The 10,902-nt window shown below is 45.3% G+C and overlaps 1 protein-coding gene across 6 annotated transcripts; it reads right to left on the bottom strand.

The window, feature by feature from the left end:
- Positions 1-10,457, bottom strand: LOC309516052 (dickkopf-related protein 3-like). 6 transcript variants are annotated; one of them, XM_082194555.1, is made up of 5 exons: positions 9,139-10,457; positions 5,871-6,164; positions 3,998-4,175; positions 2,208-2,403; positions 1-305 (listed from the first exon to the last, which is right to left on the bottom strand). In XM_082194555.1, the coding sequence occupies exons 2-5, from the start codon at positions 6,024-6,026 to the stop codon at positions 251-253; spliced, it is 585 nt and encodes a 194-aa protein (XP_082050681.1). In that variant the 5' UTR covers positions 6,027-6,164; positions 9,139-10,457; the 3' UTR covers positions 1-250. The 6 variants fall into 6 exon arrangements, with proteins under 6 accessions (XP_082050681.1, XP_082050679.1, XP_082050680.1 ...); XM_082194553.1 differs by lacking the exon at positions 9,139-10,457 and adding an exon at positions 8,627-8,937; XM_082194554.1 differs by lacking the exon at positions 9,139-10,457 and adding an exon at positions 8,326-8,595.
- Between the last annotated feature and the right edge of the window lie 445 nt (positions 10,458-10,902).

The raw sequence follows: 10,902 nt of genomic DNA, 5'->3' as shown, positions 1-10,902 counted from the left end.
TAAATCTGCATATTCACGAACTTCAAGTACTATTTTCATGTACAAATTAGTCATTAAATAAAAACAAAAATTACAGAGTGCGGGAGGGAATGATGACTTGGTCCTTGCATTACTTGGCGACAAATCAGATATTTTTTATTTACAAATGTCCAATAGAAAGAGGCGGGCGAAAAGAGTTTTATGTACAGTGTTATTTACATGGAATAAATACAGCTCGGTTTTGTTTTTTTAATCCACACTCCCTGCTTGCCTATTGTTTTTGGCATCTCCAGACAATTTTATCCGACCAGTATTCAAATGAGGCCCTGCAAGGGGGAAAGAGAGAGAAAAATTTTTTATAGGAGTGTCTACTGTTGAAGCAGATTTTCATGTCACACAGCATTCTTCGTCAGGTAGCAAAAGGAGACAAAAGGCGACAGAGCACATTGACAGAGCACATTAGCCTCTGGAGCTGACTGTGGTTCAGATTAAAATAGGTTCTGTGATTAAGATGTAGGTCAGTGTGCACACTAGCCAGGTGCGTATTACATATTGGCAGTGGAGCATGATAATAATAATAATAATAATAATAATAATAATAATAATAATAATAATCAAGCACACCTAATGATCTAGTGAAGAGGAAGGGAACACTTGCCACACTCGGGGCTCTGCAGGAACCGCTGATCAGCTGACAATGCCAGCACTTGCAAAGCCTGGTGCCTTTGCAAGGGCCGAAAATCAACTCATCTCATCATCAGCAAGTGCATTTGAAAGGTTTTTGAAAGAGTCAGCAATAATCTGAACAGCAGTGTCACAAAAACCCTGCTTACTGCATGTTTTTTCCTGCCCTACCTTTGACATCATATATGACATCAGGTGCAGGGCAAGGCTTGATCCCCCCCCCCCCAAAAAAAACAGTGTGGTAGACCATGTGGGGAGATCTGGCAGGCCTGGTTCAGGCCATGAGCCTGAGATTTCCAACATGTTCTTTTCATAAGAAATCTGCATTCGCTTCCAGTACGTTTCCAAGCACAATTCAAAGTGTTGGTGCTGACCTTTAAAGCCCTAAATGGCCTCGGTCCTGTATACCTGAAGGAGCGTCTCCACCCCCATCGTTCAGCCCGGACACTGAGGTCCAGCGCCAAGGGCCTTCTGGCGGTTCCCTCATTGCGAGAAGTGAGATTACAGGGAACCAGACAGAGGGCCTTCTTGGTAGTGGCGCCCGCCCTGTGGAACGCCCTCCCATCAGATGTCAAGGCAATAAACAACTACTTTTAAAAGACAACTTACTTTTAAAAGACATCTGAAGGCAGCCCTGTTTAGGGAAGTTTTTAATATTTAATGCTGTATTGTTTTTAACACTTGATTGGGAGCCGCCCAAAGCGGCTGGGGAAACCAAGCCAGATGGGTGGGGTATAAATAATAAATTATAATTATTATTATATAATGATTTGTGCTCACAATATTTTCAGGGCTATCATGCCCATGTTCCCATTTTCAATGCCATTCACGCCTGTGAAGAACTGTTGGCGCAGCGTTGGCTCTGCTTCATTTCTAGTAAAGGTAAAGGGACCCCTGACCATTAGGTCCAGTCGTGACTGACTCTGGGGTTGTGGTGCTCATCAGCCCAAAACAGCTTCCGGGTCATGTGGCCAGCATGGCTAAGCCGCTTCTGGCGAACCAGAGCAGTGCAGGGAAACGCCGTTTACCTTCCCGCTGGACCAGTACCTATTTATCTACTTGCACTTTGACGTGCTTTCGAACTGCTAGGTGGGCAGGAGCAGGGACTGAGCAACGGGAGCTCACCCTGTCGTGGGGATTCAAACTGCCGACCTTCTGATCGGCAAGTCCTAGGCACTGTGGTTTAACACACAGCACCACCCACGTCCCTGCTTCGTTTCTATATACCCCTTAACTCCCAACCCCAGCACCTTTTTATGCCACATATGTTCCGGTTAATTTTTGTCCCGCTTTTGTTGCACTCTTCCCCCTCGAGAGACAGTGACAGTGTGTGGAGGCGCATTGCAGAACAAAGCAGGGATAAATCGACCATCGATGATGCCCTGTTATGGGTGCGAAAAGCACGGTTGCAGAATGCACCCCTCTGGGAGGAGCTCTCATGCCACATTCTGCAAAGCAATTATTTGCTTAAGGGTGGAGGGGAAGCAATTTCACAATATGTTGCTAGCCATACCCCCCCTGCCAGTCCACATCAGTGTACTTACTCTCGGTTAGGGGACATCTTTTTGCACACGAGTCCCTCTAGGCAGGGGCACACCTGGTTCACGCTGAATGCAATCCCTCCTTCGGGAACGTAGCACCCTTCATCTAAAAGGAGCCTTTTCTTGCAGACTTTTTCTCCATGTTGGCGGGCACAGCAGGCGTCGGGGGAGCAATCCTTATCGTGGTGGCAGCGGGCACCTCCAAGGGGCAAGGAAGCGAGAGTAATTGAGAACCCAAATGCATTTGAGGGTGGCGATACAGACCTCGAAAGCTAGCACATTTTGCAAAGCAAAGATGCCTTGAAATCTTTGAAAATCAGGGATACTTTGGTCTATGGTCTGCGTATGTGGTTTGGGAGCTGCACGGCCAGGGAAAAAACAATGCTGTCCAGGGTTGTAAAGACTACAGAGAGAATAATTGGGTGCACTCTTCCTAGCTTAGATCAAATCTATGCTGCCAGGTGCCATAAGAAAGCGGCAGAGATAGCGCAGGATAGTACGCACCCCGGAAATGATCTCTTTCAGCTTCTGCCTTCTGGAAGAAGGTATAGGGCTATAAAGGCCAGGACTAGCCGCCTGAGAAACAGTTTCTACGCAGATGCAATTCTGGTTCTAAACGCAGCATAAGGGGTCTCTATACAGTGGTGCCCCGCAAGACGAATGCCTCGCAAAACGAAAAACTTGCTAGACGAAAGGGTTTTTCGGTTTTTGCGTTGCTTCGCTAGACGAATTTCCCTATGTGCTTGCTTCGCAAGACGAAAACATCTTGTGAGTTTGTTGGGTTTTTTCTTAAAGCCGCTTGAAGAGGCGCAGTTGCGACGGACCGTGCTTCGCAAGACGAAAAACATCGCAAGACGAAAAGACTCGCGGAACGAATTAATTTCGTCTTGCGAGGCACCACTGTAGTATAGTGTATTTTATAGTATAGTATAGTGTATTTTATAATGGGGTTTCAGAGTTTTTAGGGGTTTTTGAATGTTTTATGTAGTTTTTCAATTTCATTGTTCTGTATGGGACAATGACAATAAAGATATCTATCTTTATCTATCTATCTATCTAACCTGAGCCGCCCTTAATCGTTGGCATCGAGCACGTTTTTTGCAAACCTGAGATGTCTTAGACATCTGGCGCACTTTGCTAATCTGTGATGTATTAATTTCCCTCCCCCGAATTAGTTTCAAAATGAAAGTACCTGAAAACATATGCATTTTTTAAAGGGGGAATAAATAAATGCTATAGGACTACAACTCCCAGCTTCCCTAACTATTGGCCTTGCTGTCTAGGGTTGGGGAGATGGGAGTCCAACTTTGGGAGAGGGAGGAACGGACGGACCCACATTAAACCCTTCATTTCCTCCCAAGCCCTCAAGAGCAAGATAAGGATGCATAAATAATAGTTACAGTCAATGGTTACTTCTAACCCAAAAAGTATTCACTCCATGTTTACCCCTGTGCCTCAATTTCCCTTGCTTTTTTCTGTTGTCTCCCTTGTGCTGGATTTTAAATTGTGAGCTCCTTGGGGCAGAGACCTGTCCTTTCGGACTTTGCATAGCAGAGCACAGATTTCTAGCTTGATGAATTACTGGGTCTTCATTCAGCCTGCTTGGAAGCCTAGTCCTTCCCTCTGAAAGCCCTGCCCCTCCTAATTCCAGAGAGAACATGATTTACTACATTTACTACAGGCCTGTTCCCTGAGCTACTAGATCTCCAATTAGACATTTAGGCCAATTAGACATTGAAAGGCCTAACCTTTTGTTGCGAGATGCAAAAGAAACGTTGCAAAAACAGGCTTACCTTCCTGGCCGCCAGGCAGAGTCTCCTGGCATTTGCCAAACATGCAGCTAAGTCCCAGGGCGCAGTGGGCATCCCGTCGGCAGAATTCGCCTTCTTGCCTGAAGGGCAGGCAGAGCCCAAAGTGGTGGTCGCAGAAGAATCCACGGGGGCAGTTTATTTCGTGGCTGCACACGGCTGCCTGCAGGGCGAATGGAGAAAGATGGGGGTCAGATGCATGATCTAGCAGTGTCAATTGCTAAGCTTAGGGGCCAGCAAACATTTTCAGCAGGGGGCCGGTCCATTGTCCCTCAGACCTTGTGGGGGGCTGGACTATATTTTTTTTGGGGGGGGTAATGAACAAATTCCTATGCCCTACAAATAACTCAGAGATTCATTTTAAATAAAAGCACACATTCTACTGATGTAAAAACACTAGGCAGGCCCCACAAATAACCCAGAGATGCATTTTAAATAAAAGGACACATTCTACTCATATAAAAACACACTGATTCCCGAACCGTCCGTGGGCCAGATTTAGAAGGCGATTGGGCCAGATCCGGCCCCTGGGCCTTAGTTTGCCTACCCAACTTCCCAAGAATGGCAGCGGCAGCTGGCAAAGGACTTCCAGCAGCCTGATAAGAGTCAATGGCAGAAAAGCTGGACAGAACTATCAGTCTGAAGCTTGCTGAAATTTGCACAGAGGCTGGGTCTTTTGAAGAGAGATTCCAGCTCTTAGGGAGCACCAACTAACACCCACAAAAAATGGCATCCACACTGGACTTTGTAGATGCATGTGGGTAGGGCTGCCATACGTCCTGATTTTCCAGGACATGTCCTGCGATTTGCCTCAAAAAATGGCCTCCTGGATTATTTTTCGGAAATCAGGCAAATGTCCTGGAAAACTGGTGACGGGGGTTAAATTGTGCTGGAAATGCCTTTTTAAAAGCTGCAGAACTCAGGTTTTACCAAAAAAAAAAGCTCAACTGTGTCCTGATTTTCACTTTTGGAGACAGGGCAAGCCTAAATGTGGAGGTGTAAGATAGATTTGCTTAACAACATCTGGTCATTTCAGAGAACTAGTCCTCACTCCCCGTTAGGGTGGCTGCTTGTGTTTGCCAAAAAAAAGAGAGGACAAAACAGGTAACATATCTGCAAAAAAGAAGCATATGCTTATCTATACAGATGCAAATTTAGAAATAATTTCTATAATTCAAACAAAAAAATACAATGCATCTCTTTTCAGTGGGAAAATCTGTGACCAGGTGGCCTCTGTGTCTACAAATCTCTCACTCCAGAGCAACTAAAACCAGCACCCTACTTATGTGGGTTCAACAAGAGGGCTTCTAGGGCTGAAAGTATAGCTTCCAGGTGGACCTGAACTCAGAGCCTTCTTTTTTAAAAAATTATCAGAGCTAATTTATTGCTCAGGGCAATCTAGTCTTCCTCTTCATTCCTGCACACTCTCTCCCTATGATTCCACCTCTCCTTTTGCACCCCCCTCTCTCTTCTAGAAGAATAAAGTCTGGCACTCGGAACATGCTCAGAAGCACTCTCTGCTTTATTACTGCACTGGAAGTGCCTAGGTGAGGGCTGGAGCTGGAAACAGATTTGTGGGAGTCAAGTCGCTGCCAGATTAATGGTGTGGCCCTGCAAATGCTGTTGGATCCCATCAGATCCCATCAGCCCCACCCAAAGTGGCTAGATTGTCGGGGGGGGGGGAGGAATTGGAGGCCAGCAACACCCAGAGAGCCACAGGTTCCCTATCCCAGGACTAATAGGACAGATTCCCCACTCCACTCACTTGCCCTCCCTCCTCATTGCTAGAAGCTAGACAGCCCACATGATGAAAAGGCAAAGATGACCTGTTTTTAAAAGGTTGGGGGAAGATGCTTACCGTCAGCTCCTTGCCGGATGATGACCCGGGGTCCCTGCGAGGTGGCACCCCATTGGCAGCGTGTGGCAGAGAGTGCATCCATGCCCAGATGGAGCCTTGCACCGCAGACAAACAGCAGAGGAGGAAGACGAGAAGGCAAAGCTGGCTCCTCATCATGACCACGATGGATGGATGGATGACCGATGGCTCTGGCTGAAGGACAGTTGGCAAGGGAGACTGGTCCAGGGAGGATGCCTGGGAAAGTTTATATAGCCAGGCCTATCTCGGCTCCTGCTGCTTAAGCTGTTTGCCAATCTAATGGGGAGGAGGAGGCAATCAGGTTTTAGGGGCTTAGCCTAATGATTACGAGCGCCTGACCGCCCACCCCCCCAGGAGAGCAAACGAATAACCCCAGAAGTCTGGCTCCACCGTGGCACAGCAATGCTCTCCTGTCTCCATTTTTGTAGACACATTATTTTGGGGTGGGGAGTGGGTCACTGTTATGAAACCATGAATAGAGAGCATTCGCATCATTTGGGGAAGCTTGTAATTTTGATGCATTACGGTATTTTAATATTTTGTTGAAAGCCGCCCAGAGTGGCTGGGTAAGCCCAGCCAAGATGGGCTGGGTATTATTAATAATAATAATAATAATAATAATAATAATAATAATAATATACCCTTTTATAGGACAATACTAATGCTTGCTCATTAGTTTATTCTTTTTTTAAAAAAAAGGTGTATAATGCCTCTTACTTGAGTCCCACTTTGCAGTCAAAACTGATTTGCAAAGGGGCTTCCCAGTTAAAATCCAGTTGATAGTTAGACAGCACCCAGGGCAGATTACAGACAAGATACTACTGCTGTCGTCGAAGCCCTGTTTCTGAGCTTCCCAGCAGCACCCAAGTGCTATACTGTGACCGATCTTTGGTGTGATTCCCACCCCCCAACAATTCTTACATGTTCTTAACATGTGTGCGCATGTTGATACCCACCAGCCAATGCAAGTCGCTCAGTTTAAATGGATTTGGCGCTCAGTTTAAATGGATTTGGCGCCGTTGGGAAACAAAAAGTGTTGGGAAAATAGTACTGGAAACTGTAGGATAACAGCAACGTTAGTTAGATGCCAGCATATAACCCTCACGCAAACTGAATTAATGCTCAGCAAGGAGCAATGGTGTATAACCTCCAGGCAGATAAGTTGGGATGGATGCTCAGCTGGAAATGCTAGAGGCTGAATATCATACTGGGCTGTATTCAGGTAATTTTTGGTGGGCAGAGAACAGTCAAGTCAATAATAATAATAATAATAATAATAATAATAATAATACACCGCCCATCTGGCTGGGTTTCCCCAGCCACTCTGGGCGGCTCCCAACAGAATATTAAAAACACGATAAATCATCAAACATTAAAAACTTCCCTAAACAGGGCTGCCTTCAGATGTCTATTTCAGTTGTTCAGTTGTTTATTTCCTTGACATCTGATGGGAGGGCGCTCCACAGGGCGGGTGCCACTACCGAGAAGGCCCTCTGCCTGGTTCCCTGTAACCTCACTTCTCGCAGTGAGGGAACCACCAGAAGGCCCTTGGAGCTGGACCTCAGTGGAGGTGGAGATGCTCCTTCAGGTATACTTGACCAAGGCGGTTTAGGGCTTTCATGGTCAGCACCAACACTTTGAATTGTGCTCGGAAACATACTGGGAGCCAATGTAGGTCTTTCAGGACCAGTGTTACGCTGTCTCGGCGGTCACTCCCAGTCACCAGTCTAGCTGCTGCATTCTCGATTACCGTAGTTGTAGTTTCCAGGTCACCTTCAAAGGTAGCCCCACATAGAGTGCATTGCAGTAGTCCAATGTCAAGTGTTCAACAGACGTAAGTGCCTAATAAGTCCATGTAAGTTAGTCCTTTCTCTCCAGTCCCCCCCCCCCAATTTTCTACGCTAGCTGCAAAGAGAATACAGTGGTACCTCGGGTTAAGTACTTAATTCGTTCCAGAGATCCGTTCTTAACCTGAAACTGTTCTTAACCTGAAGCACCACTTTAGCTAATGGGGTCTCCCACTGCCACTGCGCCGCTGCTGCACGATTTCTGTTCTTATCCTGAAGCAAAGTTCTTAACCCGAGGTAATATTTCTGCGTTAGTGGAGTCTGTAACCTGAAGCGTATGTAACCCGAAGTACCACTGTAGAGCTTCTTTCTCCTTGACTAGCACAGAAGCCAAGGCAGTCTTACAGAGGCACGATGAAACACTCTATACCACCTCTAGCCTTTCACTTGATAAAAAAAATGGTTGGTTGGTTAGCTGGTTGGTCTTAGCTAGGCTGCCGAGAGACTCAACCCTAGCTTGCATTTTCCATCCTGGTTAGTTAAATGCAGCCCACTGTACGTAATGCATATTCTTCATCACTAAACTTTGAATCCCCAACCCGCAAAAAGCAGAATACATCCCAGGATGATGTTAGGTCCTTAGCACCAACAATTAAAAAGGATTCCCAGTTTCAGGATTCAAGGAGGCCGACCCTCATCCATAACTTCTGGAAATAAACTTCTGGTCAGAGCAAAGAAGGACAGGCAAGATCGTTTATAGTTTTTCTTAGTGTAGAGCAGTGTAAAGTACATCTGGCCATGGCATAGCCTTGCGGGGGGTTGGGCAGGAAGGGTATTTTCCTCACTTGCAAAGCTGTGTACATCTCAGGAACCCTCCTGCTGAATTAGGTGATATCTTGAGAGGTGGCCAAACACATAGAAAACAAATGGACCAACCATTATATTGATTACCTTTTGGCTGACCAGTTTCCTGAGATCACTGCCAAGGTAGCTGTTTTTTTTTGTGCGGCAGCAATACCTTGTCATTGCAGGATCTCGTCTTAATTTTAGAATTATTAACACCTGACCTTGCTTTTTCTTTTTCTTAAAGCCATTTTAATATAATTGTTTTATATTTCTCGTTGCCTTTTAATATCTCCCATTGTTTTTAATCAGCACATGTAATAGTTTACATAATGTATTTCACTGTGTTTTGTTTTCTTCTTATCTTCTCTACTGGTCACCGATCAAAATGTATATAAAACCGCTCTGGTTTCCGTCATGGTGTCCTGTTACACCAGAAGCAGTTTAGTCATGCTGGCCACATGACCTAGAAAGCTGTCTGTGGACAAACGCCGACTCCCTCAGCCTGAAAACGAGATGAGTGCCACAACCCCATAGTCAAAGTAAGCCAAATTTACTATTTATGTGAGGAAACACAAGGCCCAAGCGGTTTAGCCAATGTCCCACATGAACTGACACACCATAGTTTTAAAACATTCTTACTCCTTTTCAACAGTCATGGAGAATCCTGGGAACTGAACTTTGATAAGGGAGCTGGAAATGGTAGCTCTGTGAAGTCAGCACCCTCAGAAAATTACAGTTCCTACAAATCATTGAGGGAAGGGGGAAGCCATGACTGTTAAAGTGGCATAAGAGTGCTTTAAATCTATGCTATGGATGTGCCAGGCAGAATGCCCCAGAATCCTTTGCAGCACACAGGGGACGTGAGGCAGACACTGGAGATGGCAAGCACCCAGCAAATGCAAGAAGTCTGGAAATGTTTTAAAATGTTGCACAGGCCCTCCTTGTGCGGACAGGCACCCATCCTTTCAGGAAACAAATTGTGTAACATAGAAGAAGGAGACACTTTTATGCTGCACTACTCAGTGCTGTGGGTTAAACCACTGAGCCTAGGGCTTGCCGATCGGAAGGTCGGCGGTTTGAATCCCCATGATGGGGTGAGCTCCCGTTGCTCGGTCCCTGCTCCTGCCAACCTAGCAGTTTGAAAACACGTCAAAGTGCAAGTAGATAAATAGGTACCACTCCGGCGGGAAGGTAAACAGCTTTTCCATGTGCTGCTCTGGTTCACCAGAAGTGGTTTAGTCCTGCTGGCCACATGACCCGGAAGCTGTACGCCAGCTCCCTCGGCCAATAAAGCGAGATGAGCGCCACAACCCCAGAGTCGTCCGCAACTGGACCTAATGGTCAGTTGTCCCTTTACCTTTACCTTTACCTTTACTGATCATAAACATTATCCGCTAGGGGCCCTTCAGCGTTTGTTCTAGAGTCTAGGAGTTTCAAGGTTTTTCCCCCCAGGATACCCAAGACAAGTATGTATGCAAGCTGTCAAGTTGCAAAGAAGACTTCATCGGTCAAAATGCATCCCTCATTGCCTGCTTTTACCATGCATGTTGTGTTATCAACCAAGTCATCCCCTTATTGCCTTATCCTATTGATTCCTTCTGTGATCTTCATATGCTGCCATCTTGCTGCGGTAAATGACATGTTTCCATCTGTAATGCCTTATTGTTTTTCTATATAATTTTTATGCAGTTTTCTGTTTTACAATTTAAAATACTCATTTTACATCCTTAAGATGTCAGTGACTTCCCTTCTCCTCTTTCCATGGTTCATTTCACGTATCATAAATCCCTGCATATTTTACAAAAACTGTACCATTCAGTATTCCATTACTGCATCCATTAAAACTTGTTTCCACCGTTGAATTGATCTTAATGCTGCCAGCGTTTTCAGCTGTACACAGATTATTTCCCATATATGCAATAAACGTTTTCCAATCTGCTTTAAACCTATGTTCTTCTTGTTCTTCTATATGTTAAGTCTGCAAGTTGTGCATATTCTGTCAACTTAAGTTGCCATTCTTCTTTGATTGGGACCTCGCTCATTTTCCATTTTGGGGCTAACAAAATATGGGCCGCAGTTGTAGCGTACATAAATAACCTTTTTTGACACCTGGGAATTTCAGTCTGAATTATCCCCAACAGAAAGGACTCTGGGGTTTTTTTTTTTTTGGGGGGGGAGTACTTTTTAACATTTATTCCAATTCATTATGGACCATTTCCCGATAATCTTTTACCCTTTAACAAATCCACCACATATGAAGGAACGTTCCCTCCACCTCTTTGCATCTCCAGGACTTATAAGTGCTGTAATGCCTTTTTGTTAATTCAGCTATGTGGTGCTTATTATGCCAGGTATCTGTCAGTAGCTGTTTTTATGGGGTA

The sequence above is a fragment of the Podarcis vaucheri genome, assembly GCF_965113315.1.
Source record: "Podarcis vaucheri genome assembly, chromosome: 13".
Classification (NCBI taxonomy): domain Eukaryota; kingdom Metazoa; phylum Chordata; class Lepidosauria; order Squamata; family Lacertidae; genus Podarcis; species Podarcis vaucheri.
This window is presented reverse-complemented; position numbering and strand designations above follow the sequence as displayed.

What these genes read in the sequence shown, in the direction of transcription:
- LOC309516052 (XM_082194555.1), bottom strand. Translation starts at nt 6,026, where the DNA reads ATGATGAGGAGCCAGCTTTGCCTTCTCGTCTTCCTCCTCTGCTGTTTG. An exon ending in CATCCGGCAAGGAGCTGACG is followed by an intron (nt 4,176 to 5,870) that starts GTAAGCATCTTC and finishes TTCGCCCTGCAG; the next exon opens with GCAGCCGTGTGCAGCCACGA. An exon ending in TCTGCCTGGCGGCCAGGAAG is followed by an intron (nt 2,404 to 3,997) that starts GTAAGCCTGTTT and finishes TGCCCCTTGGAG; the next exon opens with GTGCCCGCTGCCACCACGAT.